Below are 24,753 nucleotides of genomic sequence, written 5' to 3' on the forward strand. Positions count from 1 at the left end.
TGCCACACCTGGCTGCTATCTTTGTTCCAGGTTCCCGGCTGGGTTCTTCACAGCCTGATGCTGTAAACGGTGTTTTGTTTCATTTTGCTTTATTTATTTATTTTTTAAAGTAAGTTCTATGCCAAATGTGGGGCTCAGACCCATGACCCTGAGATCAAGAGTTGCGTACTCTACCAACTGAGCCAACTGGCAACCCTGTTTTGTTTTGTTTTTAATGCAGCTTTATTTAAATGGATAAATGGTAGGTTTATTTGTGTGTAAGGTCCACCTCTCCTACCTGGCTGTGAACTCCGGGATGGTGGGGCCCCACATCTGCTAAGTAGCTAACACAGAGCAAGCTTCACAAACAGAAAGGAAAGGAAAAGGTGGAATGATTGGGGTTCTCACCGTGCCGGGCCGTGGGTAGGGCATCTTCCCTGAGAAGGGCATCCACTGGTAGTTGGGGCCCTCTTTGTGGGCAAAGGGCCCATTGAAGACCATGCGGATGTCAGCCATGGAGTAGACACACACAGCAGAGCCTCGGAACACGGAGCTGCAGGCAAGGCAGGCTGCTGCTGACCCTCGGCCCAGGGCCCCTCCCCAGCCCACCCCATCCCATAGCCTGCCACCAGGCTGGGGTCCTCCACACGTCATAGCCCTTCAGTCTAGCCAAGCCCTACCACCGCCAGCCCCAGCCCCAGCCCCAGCCTCACCCTGAAGAGGTAAAGACAGCATAAATGACTGGGTTCCTCACATCCTGTGTCTGTTGGACAAACACGTCCTCTGGGGGCAAAGGGAGAAGACATTGGGGGGGTACATTAGCCAAGAGCCCCAGGGCCCTGCCCACTCCACCCGAGGGGCCCACCAAATATGCCCTGACTACCCATCCAGCCCCTACCCCTCCCAGAACAGTCATAGGATCCAGCCTGCACGCTGGGTACTCACGGAGTTCATCGAAGTGAGTCTCGATGCCATCCTCACCGGGCACGGAGCACACCAGCCGTGCCTTCAGGAACGTGCTCCACTTGTTGACCAGGCAGCAATGGCCGCCATCGTCGTTCTGAGGACAGGGGGCAGGGTCGGGTCAGCTCTCACTCCCAAGACCCTGCCAGAGCAGGGATGCTAGAGCCAGCACTGGGTCTGGGAGGGCATGGGGCCCCGCAGGCGCATACCAGGCAAATGCGCCCGATGCGGGCGTACACGGCGGGGCTCTGTGGTGCCTCGGCCGACCGCTCCCGGAAGAAGAAGTAGAGCTTGTCGTCGTTGCGCTCCGCACTGTCAGGGATGAGCTCGGCGTGGATGAAGGAAGGGTCTGCGGGTGGGAAGCGGTCAGCTGGGCAAGCTCTTCTCCCCCAAGGGCTCTTTTCTCAACAGGACCCCGGGGCCACTCTTCCCCAGACAAGACCCCTCCCCCGTCCTAGCCTGTCATGGGCTCAGGCCCCCAATGAGCGCCTCTTGGGGATCTTGGGGCATCCCAGACATGCTCCCGCCCAGGATCTCACAGGTGGCCCTCACCGTTCAGCCACCGAGAGTTGTACTGGTCTGTGCGCATGGCTGTCTGCTTCCCCAGCGTGCGGAAGATGGCTGCGTCGGTGCCCATGAAGTCAATATACACACCAGCATAGAGCTCCTCGTCTGTGGGTGGGCGGGAGGGGGGTTCAGTCAGGGGACCGCCGTTGCCTAGGACCCGGGCACAGCCCAATGTCTCCCCCTTAGACTCCCCCAGGGCATGACTGTCTCACCAGTGGGGTGCTGGTTAATGCTGAAGAACTGCCTCTGGGAGGATTGGGATTAGGAGCAATTAGCTCTTTAAAAAAAAAGTGGGGGGCACCTGGGTGGCTCAGTGGTTGAGCATCTGCCTTTGGCTCTGGTCATGATCCCAGAGTCCCAGGATCAAGTTCCACATTGGGCTCCCCGCCTGCTTCTCCCTCTGCCTATGTCTCTGCCTCTCAATCTTTCTCATGAATAAATAAATAAAATCTTAAAAAAAAAAAAAAAAAAAGGAAAAAGGAGCAATTAGCATTGATTAGTAGCAAGAGCCAATTTTGGTGGTATAAATACTCCCACCACAGCTGACTTTGAGCCACTAACCTGGGATCACTGATGGTGGAGTTGGGGAGCTGCTGGCACCATCGTATCATATTTCTACCCCACAAATATAACACATGTAAATAACCTCACGAACAAAAATAATAATAAAATATAGTAAGATGATTAGGAACTAATGAGTTTTGAGTATTTTTACCTTTTTTTTGAAAGTAATTTATTTGTAAATTATATAACTTGGTGTTTAGTAATAGTTGGCTCACAAAAACCTGAAAATTTGCAGAAAATTTAGTGACCACACTGGCTCTAGCATACCACTCCACCTCTTCCCTCTAGATGTGTCCAGGGCAGGCCCTGCCTTCCCCCATCAAACTCCTTGGTTGAGGGGCCACCATCAGGCTAGGACCTTTTCACTCATCAAGAGGGGGAGGATGAAGTCCAACCCCGCCTCAAGGCCTTTCCCAGGGCTGGAGGTTGCACAGTGCCTAGCAGTTGCTCTGAGAGGCAGACTGGGATAGGCAGCCAGAAAATAGGTAAAGTACAGGGACCAGGGTCGTGGTGGGCTTGCCCAACCTGGAGGTAGGGGCAGCAGCTGCTCCTGAGGCAGGACTCCTCCTCAGACAACATTCCCCTAACTCCCCTAGATACCTGACCAGACCAGAAACAAACCCTCTCCTCCCTAGTTGGTGAGAGGGCCAGGACTCTCCATCTGTGCTTCCTTGTGGGCCTTTCCCAGCCTCCCAGACAAACCAAGAACATTTATGGAACCACTCCCCTTCTACCACTCCCAGTACAGACCAAGCTCATCTTCTCTCACAGGCAGCCTGTGGCTAGCTTTGCATAGACCCTATTTCAGGGTAGGATCTAGCCCGCTAAACACTCCCATCCAAGATGAGACCCTCACAACCACTAGTCTGCCCCTCAGCTCACAAGGGGGTCTGGTCCATACCTCTCCCCCTGATGGGATGGGGCCCTATGGGAGGGTTCAGGGATGGTATGGTCATGGTCTCTGCCCTGGCGTAAATGTTGGTGCCATGTTCCCTATTCCAGAGGCAGAGGGCATACACTTAGGCTGTAGAACCAGGGTGGGGTAGGAGCACTCACTGATGAGGGCTGAGGCTGTGTCCAGCTTGGGGTCGTACGGACACTTGCCCTTCCCTGACTCGAGTCTCTCCGGCTCCAGGTAGAAGATGTAATCCTGCAGGGCAGAGGGGAGCTCAGCATTGTCCAAGCTGGTCCCATAGTCAGGAAGGGTAAGGGTCATCAGGCTCCCAGGGTGAGTGAGAGCAAGTCCCCAGAAACACCCTGAAGCCTCATCCCTTCACTCCCTGGATATCCTTGGGTTTTAACTCTGTCCAGTCAGGTCTCCCAGGGCAGGGCCATGATGCACGTTCCAAGGGAAGTAATTCCTGGTCCCAGGTATCAGACAAGACCTGAGAATCAGGGGTTGAAGCCCCTCTATGCCAACTGGTTCAGGGAGACGCTGGTCAGGGCCCCTCGGGCCACAGAGGTACAACTCTGAGCTGTGGCTGCCATCCTGGGCCAACATGGGGCTGCCAACCTGACCAGGGCAGGAGGTATGGGCCAAGACCCTGTGGCCCTGACCTTTGTTGCCAGGTCCCACCAGGCCAGAGGGCCCTGAGGATATTGTGTCCTCAAGCTTTATGTCCTACCTGTGGTCCTCAGGACAGACTAATAGGTCATGGCTTTCCCCCTGCCCCTCAGCAGAGGCCCCAGGTCCCCATGTCTTCCCAGTGAGTCAGGAGTTGAGAGGTCCAGCCCAGATCACAAGGGATTCGCAAAGCCCCCCATACCTCCCAGCCCAGCTCTGAAGATGCTAGCAGAAAAGTTGATGAAGGTACTGGGACCAAGATGAGCTCATGGGGAGGGAGAACAGAGGCACAGAGGCAGGAAGGAGGTGGCAGCAGGTGGCAGGGATGGTGATGGGAAGGTGTACACAGGCCTGCTTCCAGTTACACTCTGCACACGTGACTTTCTGCACACATGGGGCTGCACACACAGCTTGGCACATATCACTATCAGCACATGGAACCCACCGTTCATACCCTGGGCACACGTGCAGTCTGAGCGGTCCCACTTTTCAGCACTCCCTGTCACAAACACACACGCTCAAGTGACCACTTGCTCTATCATTCACCGGCAGCCCCAGCCCCCCCAGCCCAGTCCCGGGTCATGACTAGAGGACAGACAGCTCTGCCCCTTCCAACCCAGGGGAGCAGAGTCTCAAGCAGGACATCTGTGTCTACCCATGACCCACAGAGGCATGAGGCATGGACACTTGAGAGTAATATGTCAGATTGCATACATGTGCTGTGTTCTGACTCTAACTGAGATGTGGGTTTGAGTACACAACACATGCCCAAGTGTATGTTGGTATATGCTCATACAATGTCTACACACATGTGTTCTGAGGGTGGAGGCACTGCTATTCCAAGGCTGTCTTCTGCCTGTGGCTTCATGATCTCTTGCCTATGGGGAATCACCAAGGGTGACATGAATCCTGCTGGGAATGCCTGAGGGCACTGTGGGGGAAGGACTGGGACAGGGGTCTTCTCTCAGGAAGCTCTCGTGGGATGTGGGTTCCCAGCAGGAATGCCAGGCCCAGGGTGAGTTCAGTTTGGAGGCAGTGCTGCCTGGCAAGGGCCTGGAGGGATGAGTCCCACCTGGCGTGGGGCTGTGGGCGTCGGGCGGAGGGCACCATCCGTGGCTCTGCTGCCTCGGCCTCTGACCACCTGCATCTGGGTCCAGGGCGTGGCCTGAGAAGATGAGGAACAGGGGGTTAGAGTCGGGGGTGGCAGGGGCTGGGGGAGCGGGCTCGGGCTGCCAGCCTCTCATACCATACATCCCAGGAACACACGTGAGCAACCAGGCCCCCAGAGCACACATATGTGCTTGTGCACACACACATGCACGCAGCTTGGCACGCGCCTGCACACACATGTCCCTAAGTCCAATCACTCTCACATATGTCCTACCAGATCACACCACCTCACGTACAACATGCACACATGGAAATGAAAAAGGGCAGAAGCGGGTGGGGCAAGACAGAGCTGGGGAAGGGGCAGCTCTTCCCCAGGCCATGTGGAAAAAGCTGACCCAGGTGTCCAGCCTCCTGATGCTGAGGCCTCCACCAGGCCCTCTGGCTTGGCTGCAGGGGCATGGTCCACAGGCACAGCCAGGAGAACTGTTGCACTAATGGAACGAGCACTTACTACATGCCAGGCACAAGGCTAACAGTTTTGGGAACATTAGCTCACTGCCTCCTCCTCACACCAACCTGTGAGAAACGCAGCTATTAGCCCCATCTTCAGGTGAGGCGGTAAAAGGAGTCACTCACCCAAGGTCACAGGGCTTAGAAGTGGCAGGGCTGGGGCTCAAGCTCATCCTCCCATCAGAACCCTGGCGTGTGGTTACTAACAGGGGAGCACGAGGCCAACGTGGGCATGGCTTACCTGAGCACGGCGGCCGCGGTTTATATAGGTGCACATGGGGTTGTAGGCGCCAGTCCCACACACATACAGGTGTGTTCGGTTCCATGGCTGGATGAGCCTGACGAAGTTCCCGCACTCACCCTGGGGCCAGAGGGAAAGCCAAGGAGGTGCCTAGATGCCAGCCTGGCCCCACAACCTCCCTGAGGTCACCTACCCCCATTCACCCCTCATCCCACCTATAGACCCCACTTCACTCACATTGCCATCCTTGCCTGAGAGCACACACTCCTCAATGCGCTGTGGAGAGGCTGCCCAGTGGATCTGCCGGAGATGGGGGTCAGAGGGTACAGCCCGCTAAATGGGGCTTCCAGTCCCAGGGCCCCATATCCCTCATCCCTCTAACCCCACACCTAGGCTGGCCCTTACAATGAGGGGCTCACGGTTGATGTCATGCAGGTCCAGGGACAGCACATAGTCCTTGCTGCCCACGTACATGCGGTCGTGGTCCTCGTCTTTGAGCAAGATTCGGTAGTCGGTTGTGTTGAGCAGGAAGTTGAAGAAGTGGGCAGTGCCTGTGGCCTTAAGCTCTGTGGGTAGAGAGCAGGGCAGTAGTTAGCATCATCGGAGACCATCTCAACCGGACCCTTTGACAAAGGGGGGACCTCCACCACACGATCATCTTAAACCCCAGCTTCCTCCCTGCCCAGGGCCTACTTAGCTCCCTTGCTAGTCCCTAACATGCCATGAGGAGAAAGTGGGACAGGTGGGCAGGCCAGCGAAGGGACCACACCCAAAGCTAAAGCCCTGATTCATCAGCAGCCCCAGCCAGTCTCTGGGTTCCAATGAAAGGGCAGTGGGTGCGGGCCAGGGCGCATGATGGCATCAAAGAGTCTTTACTCGGGTGGGGGTTAATGATCCCACGCCCAGGGTGGGGCCTGCTTCCCACAGGGGCTTACAAGGGTTAATGAGCAAGAGGGTGGGGGGCAGGTGCATTCAGGACAGCCCACAGATGCTGGCACAGAGCCGGGATGCCTCGTCTTCACCCCAGCTGCCCACCAGACAGAGGGCAAAGCTGGCACACAACAGGGTCCCCACCTTGTCTGAGGCTGGTTGGCCAGGACACCAGAAAGGCCCGCTGGAGCTATCCTGTCCAACTGACTTTGGGCTCCCCCCGGATTCCCCCAGATCCCACTGGGTTGCTAAAGGTGGAATTTTCAGGCCACTCTGAGCCAGTCAGGAATAGTCTTTGCTAGGAGAGAAGTCTTCGTCCTAGTGCAACCATGTCCCCAAGCTGGGGCAGGGTCAAGTTGAGTCCTTAGTTTCTCTTCTGCATGAGTCTTAAAGCCCTGGCCCTCCCACCTCCCGATGGCTGGGGGAAAGTCCTCCTTCCTGGGGATGAAGGACAGGAAGGAACTTGGCCAGTGACTGGCCAATGACAAACACAGGACTCCAGAAAACTTGGGAACCTTCCTCTGAGGGGGAAAGTCAAGGGGTCTTTGGCAAGCCCCTCCTCCATCCATCTCCAGCTATTTTTAGTTTAGCAGGAGAGGGAAGACTGTAATGAAGGTGATAAATATTCACCAGCACAGGAGGCTCGAGATGGCAGCCCACAGAAGAGCATGCACACGTATGCACACGGCCCAGGTACATGCATGTGCGCACACATCCTGCATCACATGAGGCACTAATGAAGGCAATCATACATATCCCACCTTCCTGCCCTATGGCTGGTAACCCATTTCCCAGGTGGGGCAATCACGAGGGAGGCCTGGAGAGGGAGAACAGCTGGGATCAGATGCCCTAGATGCTGTCTGAAAATGGGACCAGCAGGTGGCCCCATCCCATCCCACTGATTCAGGCAGCTGTCTCTGACGGGCCTGGCTGACCCTGACCCCTGGTGTGTGCTGTGGACTCTGGAGCAGAGCTGGAGGGGCTGGGCCTGAGAGCAGCTTCGATGGGAGCTCCAGGATGTGCTCAGATGGGTGTAGGAGGTGGGCGGGGAGCCAGGAGATTCCCACAGCAGACCCAGAGCCTACATCTGAGGGGCTGCGGGCCAAGCAAAGGCCTTGCCCTGCCCAGCCCTATATGGCCACAGGAGAATACAGGTGATGACCTTGGCCAACCGCTGGGACGCAGGGACGCCAAGGGATCAAAGGGCCGATCCCTGTCTGGCTACGGCTTTGCCCGCCTGTCCAGCGGTGCCTCTGAAGTCCTGGGCAGGGCAGCCTGGGCACCTGTCCTGCACCTGTTGTTGGGCCACTTGGAGTCCCCCGCCTGGCCACCCAGCCATAGTGACAACAGGAAAGTAAACACTCCCCCACCCCCAGGGCCAGGAAGCAGCCAGAGAGGAAGTGGGGCTGCCAGCGGAGCCCCCCCAGGCTGGGACAGCCCGCCAGGGGTTATTTATACCCTGGCTGGGGGCATGGCCTTGAGTTGTACCCTTACCCGTCCTTTTGGGTTAGGGGACATTTGGGGGGGCAATGGAGGGGAGGGAGGCAGAGGCTCAAGTGGGTACCTTTAGACATAGGCACCTGGGGTAGGAGAAGCTCCAAACATCTAGCCCCAGAGACACAAGCAGTTATAATCCCTACCCTCCATCCCTGCCCAGCCTCCAGCCTCTGCACTCTGGACCCTCGCCCTCTGCAGGAACCAGTACCCAAGCCCCAAGTCCAAGTCCCCCTTTGAGCTTAAAACACTCAGAGCCTGAGCTCTCCAGGCTCCATCCCCCTTTGGGAGAATGGTACGGGAGAGGCCTACATGGGGACCTATATGGGGACTGGGAGACTCCTACCTCCTACACCTGCACTCCCTCATCCCTCCCCGCCCTCCCTGCCCCAGAAGTGTGGATGGAGGGAGCCTCCCACTTACTCATCAAGCACCTATTTTGTGCAAAACCCTGAGCTCACAACATCACAACAGGTTACAGATCCTCATCTGTAACATGGAAGCACAGAGAAGGACCAGGCCCAACAGCATGGGGGTAGGATTCCCACCCAGGTCTATGGCCTTTGGGACTGAAGGAAAGGCAAGCCAGGCAGAGCCAGTCCTGGGGGGGGGGGGGACTGTCCTGGGGGGCGGGAACTGCCCTTGGGAGGGTGAGGGCCTGAAGGTGACTCCCCTTCCATCAACATGGCACATGACTCAGGACCCTGGGGACGCCTCCCAGTGGCCATGGGATATGGCGTCAATGGTTCTGTTGTTACAGGACGTGATGTTTTGGTCACTGTGGAAACTCTGAGGGGGAGTCCCCACGAGGCCATGCGGGGTAGGAAAGGGGTGGGACCAAGGGTCAGAAGTCTTTGGCTCCGGTGCAGGCTTCATGACCCCAGTCAGGGCATTCTGTCCTCATTTTCCTCTCTAGACGGTCTCTTGAGCCCTCCTAGTACCAACATTCAAGGTGATCCTTGAAGGTGAGGGTCCTGCTCTGAACTCAGGGAAATACTGACAGCGGAGCACTCTTTGGGCCCTCCCCCCACTATTTTTCACAGGCTGTCTCTGCCTTGGCCAGGAGAGGAGAATGAGATGAGGGTCCAAGTTCTTTCCCCATGCAAGCTGGCTCCCAGATGTCACCATCTCTTGGAGGACATCCACCCTCAGTCCCATTCCTACTATACTATTTCCTAGTGTTGGGGTACAGAGCAGAGAGGATAATGGGGCAGGAAGGGGCTTCCTGTTGACTCAGCGCTACCCTCCCCTAATTCTAGCCTGTCTCCACTCCACACCACCCCCAGTTCACAGGAGCAGAGCTAAATCCTGAATCAGGGGATCCCTGGGTGGCCCAGCAGTTTAGCGCCTGCCTTTGGTCCAGGGCGCGATCCTGGAATCCCAGGATTGAGTCCCACATTGGGCTCCCTGTATGGAGCCTGCTTCTCCCTCTGCCTGTGTCTCTGCCTCTCTCTCTCTCTCTCTCTCTCTCTCTCTCTCTGTCTGTCTCTCATGAATAAATGAATAAAATCTGGGCAGCCCAGGTGGTTCAGTGGTTTAGCGCCGCCTTCAGCCCAGGGCGTGATCTGGGGGCCCTGGGATTGAGTCCCAGGTCAGGCTCCCTGCATGGGGCCTGCTTCTCCCTCTGCCTGTGTCTCTGCTTCTCTCTCTCTGTGTCTCTCATGAATGAATAAATAAATAAAATCTTTTAAAAAATGAATAAAATCTTTAAAACAAACAAAAAAAATCCTGAATCATCCATCTAAACCCAGCTTACAGAAAGACAAACTGAAGTGAAGGATGGCTTTTCCAGGATCCCAGAGTGAACTGGGTGTCAGGCTCTGGACTTAGCAACCCATGGCTGGAGGGCTCATCTCACTCATGCCAGATTGTAGGAAAGAATTAAAACAAGGGGCCACATGACAGTCCTGTACCCCAGCTCCAGACAGGAAGACTGAAGCACAAGGAAGAGTGATGTTCCCTTCAAGTCACAGAGTGAGGAGTAAAACTGGTGTCTTGTCTCCTCCTCCCCACCCTGTCATAGGGCAAAGGAGCTAGAGACCTTCATTCCTCCAAGAAGCCTGGGTGGGGGCAGGAAGTGGACGAGTAGTCCTAGGTTTCCTGCTCTGATACCTGTAGTGTCAGCAGAGCTAGATCCTCCTGGCCCCCAGCCCACTAAGGAGTAGAGACTTGGGCCAAGGGGATCCTGGGGTCCCAAGGGGGCATTCATGCTTGAGGAGGGTGGTTGATGCGGACCTGGCTATGTGCTCAGGCCAGTCCTTTCCTCCAATGCACTTGTCCCAGGCCCAGCTCTGATAGCAGGACTGTCACCCCTCCCCCCTCTCCATGGCAATACTGGGGCGGGAGGGGGGAGGAGGGGTGACTGGGGCACAAAGTTTCTGAGGACATACAACTCAAATCTGGATAAGCTTTGACCTTGGGGACAGAGGATGGTGAGCCTGGATAATGCCTCCTGGGAAGGGCTCCCCACCCCCATACCCTCACCCAGGCTGGGCACAGGTTGGGTGGGGCGACATCCGGGAAGGCTTTTCCCGTCATTGGGAAGGAAGAGCCTTTTCTGGCATCAGACACCTCATTTCCGCAGCCGTTCCCAGCCTCTAGAACTTCCCTGTGGCCATTAGACACTCAGGGTCCTGGCCCAGAATGGCCTGGCAAAGGTCCAGAGACAGGAGCATTCTCAGCATATAGGGGTTTAGTCTTGGGGGGGGGTCTCCATTTCCTCCCCTCCAGGAAGCAGCGGGTGCCTTACTTTAAAGGAGGTAGTGAGCGTGGGCAGCCCTGAGGAGGTGTGTCCACAGCCCTTACCCCCCGCAGACCCCAAGTGGGAGGCCCTGACCCCTGCTGCCCGTCTCTAGGACACGGGCTCTGTGGCCAGTGAGGCAAAGGCTGCTGTCAAAAGGGGGTCTTTGGAGCAGAGGTGGGCACCCCGCCCCCTTGGTTACAGCCCCACAAAGTGGCAGGCCCTGACTGACAGTGTCACCTCCCGGGCCTGTGCTGGGGTACTGGGGGGAGGTGATAGATGGGTCCCTGCAGCCCAGCCCTGACCTCTGACCTCATGTAGGCTAGTGCAGCCCTAATCCCTGAGCTGCAGAGCGATGAGGTGGGGGTGAGCGGTGGGGGTGCTGGCCAGGGTGTCTGTCAGGTGCTTTATCCTCCTGCTCTTCCGAGGAAGGAAACTGAGGTGAACAAGGTGGCAGCAGCAGTGGCAGCAAGCAGGAGTGGCAGGACCTAGACAGTCCCTACTGGATGTCCCCATGCACTCTAGGGAGAGGTGGCCCCCAGCCCCTTAACACTTCCCCAAAGCTGTGAGCGGGCCCAGAGGAAGGCCTGGGGGCTGGGCTGGCCCCCTGGCTCCTGGCCTAATCCTCTTTTAATGAGCGGCCAGCCGGAAGGCCTCAGCCCCTGGCCACAGCCTTACAACCCTGGGAGCCCCAGCCAGGCCGAGCTGGGGGCAGGGCAGCCCCTGAAGCCTGTGCATGCACCCTTCCCCCCATTCTACTCAGCACACCCACCTCATTCATACCCAATGCCGACACCCCAACACTGGCCGGGCCAACCAACAGCCCCAGCATCTCCCTGGATATTCCAGGGTGACATCTGTCTTGTGCTCCCATGGGGTCTCCTGGGCATTTCCCATTTCTTCAGGGCCAGGTCCCACATGGAGCTGGGCAGGGGAGGCTGTCACTACTGATCCAGGGGCTTGCTCTCCTAGCCCTTTTTCTATCCCTGAAATGTTCTGGATAGGAATCCCTAGAGACCAGACCCAGAGTTTTGCCTGAGGCTTAAACTGCCTCCTCCCTGGGGGGTAGGCTCCAGTTCCTATGGCCCCAAGCCCCTCATCTGACCCCTTCAATCCCAGCCCTGGGCCAGGCTCTCTAGCACTGGAGATCCACAAGATCCCCAGGAGCCATCCACACTCAGCCCCCTTCCCCCAGGCAGGTGAGCCAGGTCGGTGCCAACAAAACCAATTACAGCCGCTCTCACCCAATTAGCAACTAATTATGGCCTCATAGTCCATTCAACATAATTAACATGTAAATGACTTGGCGTGTTTATATTCAATAACCGCTCTGATTGAATTTAATTTAAAAGTCTGAACTGGGGACCCAGTTACCGTATTCCACCATCTAGAGCAGCCACTTCCTGGAAATGTGGGTTCCTCTAGGAGAGAGGGACACAAGGCCAGGATGGAGGGTGGAGGGGCAGGTGCTATGACACTGGCCCAGCCCGGGTGAGGGGAGGGATGGGTGCAATCCCTGTCTCCCTAACGTGCTATCCCAGTGGTGTGGGAAGGTAGTGAAGTCTGAACAGTTCCAGTGGGACCCTCAAGTTGGGAAATCCTCTGGAACTAGGGGCCCCTCCTTAAGGGCTACTGTAAACATCCCAGCTGTTCAGTAAACACCAAGCCAGAGCCGAGCTGGAGCCACCCAGCTGGGCTAAAGCTCCACTGTAGGCTTCCCTCCCATTTTGTGGGCTGGGGGCTGGGGGTTGGGGGCTGGGGCCGGTAGGCTCAGCCATGCTGTTCCCACGCCCGTTCCGCCCCAGTGCCCGTCTGCTCCGCCCAGGAGAGAACAGGCTGGGGGCACAGCTTATCCTGACCCAGGAAAAGCCAGGGGGAAGGGGCAGCAGAGTCACACCCTGGCACATGGTGCCGGCCAGAAACCCAAGGTTCTACACTTCTCTCCCACAACAATGTCTGATGACTTTGAACCACTTTGCCCCAGCAGCTAGGGGGCTCTCCAGCCTCAGTGCCTCCAGTGATCCCTCCCCGCCCCCACAGCTCCATGGCTCCTGGTCATTCTAGGTCTGGGCTGGTGACTCAGGAGGCCAGGAGGCCCTCCGTGGATCCTTAATGGCATGCACAGCTGCCTATGAGGACATCTTTGGGCATTCACCAGCCAGGCGAAAGCTCAGGGCTCTAGCCCAGATCAGAAAGGTCACAGTGCAGAAGCTGGCCTGGAGGGACAGGTAGCCCCTGGGCATGGGGCAGGAGGTGGTGGCCTGGGCAAACAGTTCACATAGGAATGCACCCCAAGAAGCGTGAAGGAGGTGGGAAGACAGTTAGCCCTAAGGGGAGGGTTGTACTGATCCATTTCTCAGGTGGGGAGAGTAGATCAGGCTTCCAGTTCCACAGGCCTCGGGGGCCCACCCCGCCTCCTGCATTCCAGACCTAGCCCGGAAACCCCTCACTCCTTCCCCCACCACCACCTCCTCCTCCCTGTGACTGCAAAAGACAACAAACTCTCCATGGCTCATTTACTCCGATAAATCAACCAGACGGACAGGCCAGGATGGGACTGACAGGCTGGTGGGTGTCAAGACCCTCCCCCTGCCCTGCACCCGGCCCCCAACTCTGCTGCCCTCCTTGGACTCTTGGGGCCCCTGCAGCCTTACATACCACCCACCCAGAGATTCCCAGGACATCCCAGACAGCCTCAGTCCCTTCTCCAACATTCAGATGGGGAAAGTGAGGCATCCGACAGGTGAGTCATTCAGGGTCAGCCCTGGTTGACGCAGTAAGACAGAGTCAGGACCCCAAGCAGGACTCAGGCAGTCATCCATCTGGGAAGGCAGCTAGTTCCCCACACAGGCCTGGTGCTGGGACAGGATGGGGTCCCAGTGCAGGCAGCAGCCCTGCACCCCCGGGGTGCCGCAGGAGCCCACAAGGCCCTCCAAGTTCTAGCTGTTCCTCTGTCAACTGTAGTGTCTAATCCACAGGGGCCCACCCTGCTGGCTGACTAACAAGTACACAGCCATGGACTCTGCCCGTGGAGGGAAATGAGAGCATCAGCACAGAGCCCTGAATGGAAAGAAACATGGCTCTTGGCTGGGTGCACAGACCTCAGAGGAAAGAGCATGTCCGGCTAGGAAGCCAAGGAGGGGTCAGGGTGGGGATGGGAGGGAGGGAGGCGGGGGGGGGGGGGTGGATAAGGGGGAGGAAGGAAGGAAGAAGACTGGGGGCAGGGGGTTCTGGAGTTGAGGCCTCATGCCCCAAAGACTTCCTGACCCCTGGAGGGGCCTGCTGCTTTGGGGCTGTCCCCGTCTGGTAGAGATACAGCAGACAGCTGTACCTGCCAGCAGCCGCTGTGAGAATGCCACAAGTCGGCCCAGCTGAGGCCTCCCTCCTCGACAGACAGGCCTCCTGGATCCTAGTACAGCAGCCACCACCCAGGCCCATTCTTCGCTGGGTCAGGACCAGTGGTCAGGGTTTGGAACCCAGGAGGCCTCCACCCTCTCCCTGAGACCGCTCAGCAGCCTGGGGTATGGTATGTTGAGGGGCAGGCAGTGGTGGTTGCAGGCCTGCCAAGCTCAGGCACCCACGTGAGCTGAGCTTTGGATTCAGACCGGAGCCTTCTGGCATCCAGGCCTCTGGCAAAGGCCCTCTTGCTATTTCTAAGAAAAATGCAGCAGGAATCTTCTCTGCTTCTCCAAAACTCCAAGGGCTCCCTTGAGACAGGGCTCAGATTCCCAGGTCAGCACCAGGCTAGGCCAGGAAGCCATGTTCTCAGTCCAGTGATGCAGATGCCCAAGTGAGTGATCCACATCTGGTCGCCCCTAACACAAGCTGCAGATGACGACAGAACAGCACTCAGGGAGGGGTCACTACAGCTGCTGGGGGGGTATCAGAGTGGGCAGCTCATCTCAGTGGGGGGAGCTCCCTACAAGGCATCCCCTTCCCAGTGCACCACTCTCATTGGATTTTCCTCACCGTATGCACTTGGTGCCTCTGCCAAGAAGAACAAAGAACCTAAAACCCACAAAGAGCAAGCGCAAATGCTCCATCCTAGCACCAAGAGCAAGACTCCATGGTATCTTGCCTCCCCCCGCCACCCCGTGTTAGGCCACACACACCTCACCTCTGTTCCTGCTCTTCCTGCCCACGGTTTCCCTTCCTCCGTTTGAGATGCATCCTCCTCCAGGAAGCCTGATCGGATGCCCACAGTAGAGGCATCTTATCTCCACCTGACTCGACTCCTGGCACAGGGCTCAGGGTACCTCCTGCAGTTCTCTCCAAACACTGTCACCTTCAGCAAAGGTTAGAAATCTAGAGGGAGGGGTGAGGCAGTGTGGGACTCCTTGGGCCTCTCCCAGGACCAGCCCTAGCCCCTCTGCCACCCTAGGTGCAGCTCCTAGTTACTGAGATGCCCTTCTCCAGGGCTGTAACTGGGCTCACAGAGTTAATCCTCCCACAGAACAATGAGGTCAGCCCCACTCTCATCCCCATTTTACAGACAATGCAGCAGGGACACAGAGAGGTTCACTACTCGAGAACTACCCATGGCCAGGACGCCAGCAAGGCAGCCTGAGCCCTTAGGATGTCGCTTCCACTGGGCCACAGCTATCCCCACCTTACACAGAAGGAACCAGATTCTAAAGAGGCTAAGCCACCTGCCTGAGGTCACACAGCTGACAAGGGCAGAATGGAGGTCTGTCTGCCTTCAGGGACAGCCCTTTCAAACACCACTACCACCACCTTCGCCTTCTACCACATTTAATGCCTGGGAAGGAGCAGGTCTCCCAGGGATCAGGGCCAAGTATCCATAGCTCTGAAGACACCCTCTGGGCCCCCACCACCTCTGGAGAGGTCACAGGGTTGGAGGTGCACACACACAGGTGCAGACAGCCAGGAGCCCACTCCGAGGCTGCTGCCTCCAAAGCCACAGAGTGAAAGATACCTTTATGGGCTGAGATGAGATTTTTATCTTGGCGGTTTCTCTTTAAATTCTTTACGATTACGAAGCAGCGGGGGCTGCCAAGGAACATGATTTACTCCTTGAGCATGCACCAGCTCCTCGCTCAGTGCCAAGGAAAGCTGGAGCCAGGGAGGGAGGGGCGGGCGACATGCCAGGGAACCAGAGACAAGGCCTAGGCTGCTGAGGCCCAGCTAGTGGCGGTCCCATTTGAGGCTTGGCTGGACCTGGAAAGACCACGGTAGAAGTCCCCCAGCCCCGGCTCTGGCCCGGATGACTCAGGGTGGGCCTCAGACAGGTTCTCAGCAAGCACCAGGACTTGCTCCACTATCTCTGAGTGTCAAGTGCTGGTCAGCTAAGGGGCAGCCAGCCAGCCTCCAGGACCTCCCAACTCCCAAAGTGGCCACTTCCAAGTCCCCTCTCAGGAGTAAGACAATTCCTATTTCCTGGAAAACTGAGATCTCAAATGCAGGAATCTGGGCTCAAGTTCATGCTTTGGGTCTTTCTACCTTCCTCTTCCTGGCTTATCTGGAATATTGGCCCCTCCCCAGTTTGCTAACTCCAAATCCCACTGTAGCTGTCAGGAACACCTAATTTCAACTCAGCTCTCTGGTACCACCTCTGGGCTCTAAGCTTCTGGGCCTCCCCCTGTCCCCCAACTTCCTTCTCCTGATGCTAAATCTCCTAGCTCCAAGCCCCCTCTTCACCCTACAGTCAGGCCTGGGGGTGGGGCAATGCTCCACCAGAGCTAAAGTCACCTCTACCTCAACCCATATTCACTTTCCATTCCCCCTTGGGTGAAGTAAACGGACCATGACCTCTCCTAACCTCCAATGTCATCACTTCCTAACAAGGAGGCCTGGCCACTCTGGCTGTCTGATGCCACATACAGATGATGTAAGCAGTAGCACTATCCTGGGCCATTAGCCCCAGAGGCTTGGAGGCTGGGCTGAGGTGGGTGGGCAGGCAGTGACCAGCACCCACCCATTGCCCTCCATCTGCAGAGTGTCCTTCCCCACAGAGTAAGTCAGTTACACCTGGAGTTAGAGAAGATCCAAATCCCAAGGCTACTCTGGACACAAGAGTCCTTGCCTCTCCTAGACCCTGGTTTTCCTTCTCCTCTTTCCAAAAGGAGAGAGCTTCCTAGGGGACTATGATCACTGGAGGACTGGGTGATGGAGGGCCAGATCTACAGGAAGCAGGCAAACTCAAGTGTTGTTGCTTCCATAAGCAGAGGGCATGAGAAGCCTCCCCAGTGGGATCTCAGCCATCTCCTTGGGAAATGAAGCTGGGAAGGCTAAGGCCAATGCTGTAGGATCCTGGAATCCTGTCCTGAGCTCATGGGGGAGAGCAGGGCCTGCTTCCCTCAACCGACCTTTTGCTCTCTCGGTCCTAGGACAGGCTCAGACATCAGGCAGAGCCAGGCTCCAGCTTCATCCTGCTCCTGAGTGACGGGAAGCCTCACAGGAAACCCAGGGAGAAAACCCCTCAGGCCTTGGAGAGAACACCACGTGGTTATCATCATGAATACCTACTGTTATTTCTATTACTTTCATCCTTCCTGATTTTTTCTGCTCCACCTCCCTACTCCTGCCTCAGTTTCCCCAGTAGCCCAGCCACCTCGCGTCATCATAGGACCTCTTTCCCCCACTAAAGGCCTCTTTGGCCCCATGTCCTGACTAAAGCCAGGCCAGGCAGCAGGCAGTGGCTTACTGTGGAGGTGGCTTCCCGGGATAAAGTAAACATTCACATTCCCGGAGCTGAACAAAGGAGCTGGCAGGGCATTCACACCCCCCTGCTACAGAGGGAGAGGGTGCCCCCTGGCTTGGGTCATCTCAGGACACGGGAAGGGAGAGTTTTCCCCACCCAGGTTTGGCCAGGGACCCTGGGGTTAAGGGGATTCCAGGGCACGATGGGTGAAGGAGAGGGTGCTACTGGCCAGGCCGTCTGATAACAGAAGCTATCAGGGAACACCTCACCTCTCCTGGAAATCTTCTCACTTCTCCCTAACTTTGGTTGTGCTGCTAATGGAAGCTCAGGAGATGAGCCATAGGAGCACCCTCCACCTTGCCTTCCCTCACTCCGACCTCGACTCTAACTGAACTCTGGGCCCCATCTCCCTTCTACCCTTTCAGCCTTAGGCCTGGCTGGGGTCCCCAGGCGGATGCATAGGCAGCAAGACCAAGCCTGGACCAGTTCCTGCTTTTGTTCCTTTAGCTGCTCCGGACAGCATGGCCCCTGATGCCAGCACCTCCAGCTTGCAGGGTCTGGCCCAACCAGGCAGGAACTAGCACCTCCCGAAGGCAGCAGGACTCAGGGGAGGGGAGGGGAGGAGCCTAGGCCGAGTCCCTGGGGCCTGCTATGCACTGCTATATCCAGGCAAGGCACAGATGGAGAAACTGAGGCAAAGAGCAAGAGTGACCACCGGTGCTTCTGAGAACAATCCTCTCTGTGCCCCTCATGTGTACCCAGGAGAAAGGGCCTCCACCTCCTTCCCAGTTCCTGGCCTGGTTGTGAAATCCCAGTTTCTTTTCTTTTTTTTTTTTTTTTTAAGATTTTATTTATTTATTCATGAGATACACACAGAGAGAGATAGAGAGAGGCAGAGACACAGGCAGAGGGAGAAGCAGGCTCCATGCAGGGAACCCGACATGGGACTTGATCCTGGGTCTCCAGGACCATGCTCTGGGCTGAAGGCAGTGCTAAACCACTGAGCCACCCAGGCTGCCCAAAATCCCAGTTTCTATGGGTGTTGGTAACCACTCTATAAATGCTTGGTGAGGACCTACTCCTTACTGAGCATCACTCTGTGTACCTGACCAAGCTGAGGCCATCCAGCATGAGGGGATGCACAGCGCCCAGGGCGCAGGAAGTGCGGGGCTCCTGGCTGGTACTGACCAACTGGGTGTCCATTATCTTTTCAGCCAGTGTGACAGTGAGCTCACCATCTTGTTCACTGCAGACTCCCTGGTACTCAGCACTGGGCCTGGCGCAGAGTGGGGACTCAAGCATCTGCTAAACTAAGTGACATCTAAGCCACAACTAGGCCATATGGTGAGTGGGGAATGGGGAAGGTCATTCAAGGCAGGGAAGCCTGTGTGTATGAGGGCACAGGGGCCTGGGATGGGGTGGCCCCAGGCCTCCTATGGCCCCACCATAGGCTGCCACAGCAGTCAGCACCACCGGATGGCTGCCAGCAAGCCGGGCTTTTAGTCACCGCGGGTGTCAGCTTCAGAGCTAATTGAGAAGGAATCGACCTGACTGATGTGGGCATCAGCAAGGCCAGGACACCAGGGTTCTATTTCTGGCCTCGTCTCTGCCTCCTGCCTGACCTTGGCCCTACCCTTGCCTGAGCCTCGGTTTCTCTCTCTGGAAAACAGGAACAAAAGTCTTTGGCCCTCTGTCTCTGGAGGTCTAAGATTTAAAAGATGCTTCCAGAGGACCTCCCTATGTCTTATCCCTCCTGCTTCCCCTCATGGGTCTCTGGGTGATGGCAAATATAACACCCAGAGTGGATGTCTGGGTTCTAGGGTCCCAGGGGTATGGAGACAAGCCCCTGTTTCCTTCCCCTGTGTGAGGAGGGGACACTCTGCTCCCCCTGCCAGCATCCTGGGCTGGGAAGGCAGGGAGAGGAGGGCCAAGCCCCTTCAAGATTTATTAATCTGCTCTGAGGAAATGCGCTGGGGAAGGGTGGAGTTATCAGCAGAATAAACCTCTCCCAGGCCTGGGGGCCAGGGGTGCTCTTACAACTAAACCCATCACACTTCCGCCCATTCCTCAGGCCCCACACTGGACTCCTTCCAGGCACATCCTCAGAAATTCACTCCCCAATCCCCCTATCAACTCACAGGGTGGGATGAGGACAGGGGAGGAGCTCTGCTGGGGACATGGGGACAAGGGGACATGGGAACATAGTGAGGTAGAGGCTGGACCTCAGCCAAACCTGAGGAAGGAAAAGTCAGCCCAGCCTTTCACCCCAATATATGTGCCCGGAAATCTGGCAAGCCAGGGCGAAGTCAGCCCCACCCCAGGCAGGCGGCTGGACAAAGTGACCTTGGGGCAGAGGAGAAGTCAGCAGTGACCATACGTCCCCCAGGTCCCAGCATCCCCTTTCCGTAGGCAGGGGTGCGGGGGGAGTCTTCTGATCACACACACACCTTTGAGAAAGTGGCTAGTGACACTTGGACCCGAGTGTGTGCCATGTGTGTTTACCTGCCGGTGAGTAAGGTACAAAGGTGATGGAGCTGAGGGGCCTGTCTCTCACTTTCCAGACCCCAACCCACCATTAAAGCCTTCCAGTGCCTCCCAAAGCAAAGGGCTCATTGGGGAGCTCAGGAACTCAGACCTGTCACATAGCATGCACTGTCCCTGAACTTGCCGGGTGGCCTCCCCTCTCCTCCCCTCCCACCCAGTAGCACCCTCCCTGCTCTCCGGGAACCCCTCCCACATGGAGACCCACACCTGCTCCTCCAGCTTTCTGCAGCCTCAAGTGCTGCCTGACTGCCTGAGCCTCCACCTCAGGGGCCACCCAGGGCAGGACCAGATGCAGAACTGTGGCAAGGAAGGGCTTCCACAAACACAAGTGTGAAGAAGTGGCATCTCTCTTCCTCAGTTGTCTAGCACACCAAGGGAGGTGCTTTGCAGAACCTATGTCGCCCAGCCAGAGACCCCACATTCTGCCTCGAGAAGGGGCCTAGACTCAGAAGACATCCCTGAAATGTCTACATGGCCCACTTTCTAGCCTTTCCTGGCAAGTTACCACGGTCCTCTCCTCCCCACCCACATACCCAGGGTGACCCGCGTGGGCTACACAAAGTATCTTTTTCTGCCTGCCTCTTCCTGTCGCCTCTGCAGCAGGCCAAGTGCTGTGGACAGAGGATGATGCTGGGCAACGGCAAGGCAGTCTCTTACCTTTGAATGAGAGCCGGACACGGGGCATGGCCGAGAGGTGGTCCTGGTTTGGGGTGGCTGGCCAGGCCCCAGTCAGTAGGGAAGCCCAGAGGAGGAGACCAGCGACAGGCATCGTGGGAGGGGCCTAGGGCCCAGGACACTGGCTGGGCTTTCTGGACACCTGGGAAGGGGGAATCCATATCAGAAATGTGTAAGGCAGATGGGGGTGTCCTGCCCTACCAACTCTCCTTGTCCACACCCTCAGCCTGTAGCTATGAATGCCCCAGTGTGCAAACCCTACATGCTTTCCTATCCCTGCCTTTGTCTGCAAAGGTGTAGTCAACAGCCCTGGAGACCAAGCAGCTAGGTGCAGCCTGGGGTCACCAGAGCTAATAGGGGCCACTGGAAATTCAAACAATGCCCCACCCTCCAGCATCCTAAATTCCATCCACAGGGTCTGGCTCAAACAGGCCATCTTATAGCTTCCTCCAGTTCCCAGTAGCCTCTCTCCTCAGTGCCCACCTCCAACCAAATGGGCTGCTCCTCAAGAAATGGGGGAAGAGCTGGATCCAGCCCTGCCTGCTCCAGCCAAACCTCTTCTCCCCATACAAGAAAATCCGGATCTGATTCCTGGGGTGGAGGGCATGGGAGAAGAGTGGAGGATAAGTAAGACCCACATAGACAGCTTAAAGTGGAAGAGACAGCAGCCAGAAAAGGAGAGGCAAAGAATAGCAGGGTCTACTTTTACTGAAATCACTGCAGGAGGGATCCAGGTCATATGTACAGAAGGACTTCCTGCCAGGTAAAGTTCCAGCTCTGCCTCTAGAGGGCAAAGAGAGGGGAGCTAGGATAGCCAGCAGGTCTGGGACAGGGTCTGAGCCAACCTCAGTGTCCCCAGCAGAACTCCCATACCCCCAGCAGGCCCAAGTTTCGATATTATGTTTTTCCAATATTGTCTCCCCAGGCAGACTGGCTGTTGGGTAAACGCAGCCCAGCACCAGTTGTCGGAACATATTGCTCCCTCCCGGCAAAAACCAGCGCCAATCCCCCCCCCCCCAGATACACTGGGGGTGGGGGCACAGAGAATGAGAATGTGAGCCCCATCCTCCGGATCTGCCCTGTCAATTCCCCTTTCCCACGGGAGGCAGGACCCTAGGCCCATTTCTAGGACCCTGGAGTGAGGGTGAGAGGTAGCATGGCCTGTTAATCCCCTGCACTGGTTGACATATGCTGAGGCAAGGCCCAGCCTCCACATCTGTCAGGCCCCACTCAACGACTGACCCCGAGGCCCTCCCCACACTCGCCTCGCCTCGCCTCGCCTCGCCTCCCTGGGAGCCCTTGCCTCTCCTGCCAGGACAAACCACTGGTGGTTCTTCAGACAGGAAGTACAGCTTCAGGGCCCCTGGCCTGTTCCCCAGGTGGTGCCCTCTGCGGGAACACCCTCTCCAGAGGGCCTGACACACCTCTCAAATTCCTTCAAGATCCCCCATCACAGATGCTCCCTCCTGGGGAGGCTGGCTGAGGGAGGGGAGACTGGAACCAGCCCCTCCCCCAGTCTGCGGGCATACAAAGCTGGTGCTGAGTGAATCTGAAGGCTCTGGTGAGGGGGGGCAGGCAGGAGAAAGGGCTAAGCAGCCACCATCACCCTCGGGTGCACCCAGGGGGCCCCCACTAACAGTTGTGGATGTACACACGTCCACACTTGCATGCCCACACACGTCCTCACAAGCATGTGTTTGCTTAAGAACTTGACCTGCTAGTGGGGTGGGGCTGAAAGAAGCTGGGGAACACAGTCCTGGCTTAGGGGTGCAGGATGCAGTCCGGGTCCCTCAGAGATCTTTGATCCTATGTATCAGGGGGCTCAGGATGACTCACAACCCCCTCATGACCTCATTTCTCCTGCATCCATTTTCATGGTAACAAGGTCAGGGTCACCAGGGACAGCTTTAGAGTCCCCCAAGGTAGCCAGGAGGGTGGAGGGCTTTGCCCCACTGGGGCCCCTACAGGGACCTCCCACAATGCTCTGGCCCTTTAAAGGAGTGAGTGGGGGATGTTGAAGTCTTCTGGGGCCTCAGATCCCAGTCCAGGACCCCTCTTTGGCAGCATAGGGGAAGGAAGAGAGGAGAGAAGAGAGAGAGGATGAGAGGAAGAGAGGGACAGAGAGAGGTTTCCACAGTCACTTCCCCTCTGCCAGCCCCTAAATGCACTCCACTTAGCCCCAGCCCCAAAGGAGCCCCCAGTCAAGCGAGCCAGGTGGGTGGACAGAGAAGGAACAGCCACCGCCACCTGGGAGCCCACCAGGAGGAGAGCAGAGAAAGAAGGAAAGAAGCCTGGCGGGAGGGAGCAAGGGAGGGAGGCAGGCGGGAGGGAGGAGGAGAGAGGGAGGAGAGAGGGAGGGACGGAGGAAAGACGTTGGAACAAAGAACCGAGGAGCTGGGGCTGGCAAGGGGTGCAGAGAAGGGGCGGCCAGACAAGGGGGTCTGGAGGCACCTGGGGGTAGGGCAGGGGGCTAGGTGGTCGAATCGTCCAGCCTGATCCAGACCTCCCAGGCTTGTGGGGGGGGTGGGGGGTGAACAGCCGGCCTCAGAGGAAAGAGATTAGCTCCTCTGAGCTAAGAACTGCCTGGATGGAAGGGAAGCAGGAGCAGGGGCTGCGGGGGAACATGGAGATGAAATTATTACCAGCACCCTAGCCCTATGGTACCCACCCCCCACCCCCGCAGGCCAGAGCTCCTTTCTGGCTTCTTGGCTTTCCCCCTCCCCCAATACCCCAAGGACCAGGAAGCAGAGCCACCCCACCATAGCTGGGATTGAAAACCCCCTCTCATGGTCAGGGGTTTCCCAGTCAAGGTCACCTAGGCTCAGCCTCATCTTCCCCACCAAGATATGCCTACCAGAACATGGGGGGCACTGAGGCTAGGCTGCTGGTCTTCTGTCCCCACACCTCCCACACTTCCGGGCCTGGCTCCTTCAGAACTGAGGGTCAGCAGCAGGGATAGGCTTGCCCAGGGCCCTGGCCTTCCAGCACACCTTATCCCAGGGATCTAGCACACTTCCTGGGCAGCCTCGGAAAAGGCCCCGGCTCCATCCAACCCCCCCGGCCTGGGATGAGCCTCCCAACCCCTGGATACAGTTTTCCTATCTCTGCAACTAGGACAGAGGCTTCTGGGAGACAATCTGGGTGAATTCAGGAAGACAGGAACCCCCAACCTGGCCCAGCTCGAGTGGACACACCAGTGCCTTCAGGTCACCCCCACCCCACCCCAGGTGCTCATGGGATGGTGTTCTCAACAGCTATCTCAAGAATTATAAGTTATTTAAGCAGCCAGGACCTCAGCCTTAGCTCCAGCTGACCCATCCCGCCAGGCCTGCCTCATTCCTGGGCCACCTTGACACTCTCTGGTCTCACCTGTTCTCGATGAGCCCACCAAGCTTCTGGAGTCCCCTGCTCCATTTCACCCCTGGGGCCCCAGCCTGCCCAAGTGGGGGGTTTAACTGCAGGCTTTCCCAGATCTTCTACACCTCCTCACACAGGCCCCTAAGCCAAGCAAGAATCCCTGCTGGAAAAGCAAACCCAAGCTGGCATCTGGGGGGTCAAGGGGCTAGCACAGAGTTGGGAGAAAACCTTCAGGACTGGAGGTCCTCCTGCCTTGCTGATCAGTCCCCCCTCCACGTGGGGGCTGCCGGTGTAGCTCTTCCCTTAGAGCAGACGATCTGGACGGGGACACTGAGGCAGGCCAGGCACAGGCTACGTGTTAGAGCTCTCTGCCTGAGGCATTGGTGGGAAAGAGCTGAGCCAGGAGAAGGGGCAGTCGTACTCCTGCTCCAGGAACGTGGGGGTGGGGGCGCATGGGACACCCCACACACACCCAGAATCTTATGAGAAAAAGTTGTTTTGCACACTGGTGACCCCGCAGGGCACACCATCGCCACATGCCCACGTCGCACCGATAAGGGTCGGGGCAGCCCGAACAGGTACAGCGCCCACTCAAGTCCCACCGCCCCTGCGTCCCCGGGAAGCCCCCTGCCTCCCCGAGTCCCGCGCCCCGGACACTTCCGCAGAGTTGCAGTGCCGCAGGTCCCGCAGGGATCGCGGGGTGGCCCGGCCGCCTGCCCGCTCCCTCCCGCTTCCCCGCCGCACTCACCTCCTCCGCGGCGGCGGGGCCTGGGCTCCCGGGCGGCGGGGGCGGCGGCGGCGGCGGCGGCGGCGGCGGCGGCTGAGCGGCTCCGGGTCGGGCCGGCCGGCGCTAG

At 57.5% G+C, this 24,753-nt stretch overlaps 1 protein-coding gene across 2 annotated transcripts in view; it reads right to left on the reverse strand.

The window, feature by feature from the left end:
- Positions 1-24,720, reverse strand: part of SEMA3F (semaphorin 3F) — a 29,776-nt gene extending 5,056 nt beyond the window's left edge. The window contains exons 1-12 of one of the 2 annotated variants that reach the window (XM_055343130.1): positions 24,648-24,715; positions 20,525-20,684; positions 5,904-6,064; positions 5,736-5,798; positions 5,499-5,618; positions 4,710-4,802; positions 3,130-3,223; positions 1,495-1,614; positions 1,152-1,291; positions 925-1,039; positions 693-762; positions 388-532 (exon numbers count right to left, since the gene is read on the reverse strand). In XM_055343130.1, coding sequence (XP_055199105.1) covers positions 388-532; positions 693-762; positions 925-1,039; positions 1,152-1,291; positions 1,495-1,614; positions 3,130-3,223; positions 4,710-4,802; positions 5,499-5,618; positions 5,736-5,798; positions 5,904-6,064; positions 20,525-20,636 — 1,233 coding nt within the window. In that variant the 5' untranslated portion in view covers positions 20,637-20,684; positions 24,648-24,715. Of the gene's footprint in view, positions 1-387; positions 533-692; positions 763-924; positions 1,040-1,151; positions 1,292-1,494; positions 1,615-3,129; positions 3,224-4,709; positions 4,803-5,498; positions 5,619-5,735; positions 5,799-5,903; positions 6,065-20,524; positions 20,685-24,647 lie in introns of both variants that reach the window. The other variant, XM_055343131.1, reaches the window with a different exon arrangement.
- Positions 24,721-24,753: the final 33 nt, after the last annotated feature.

This window comes from Nyctereutes procyonoides, unplaced genomic scaffold (genome assembly GCF_905146905.1).
Source record: "Nyctereutes procyonoides isolate TBG_1078 unplaced genomic scaffold, NYPRO_anot_genome, whole genome shotgun sequence".
Taxonomy (NCBI): Eukaryota; Metazoa; Chordata; class Mammalia; order Carnivora; family Canidae; genus Nyctereutes; species Nyctereutes procyonoides.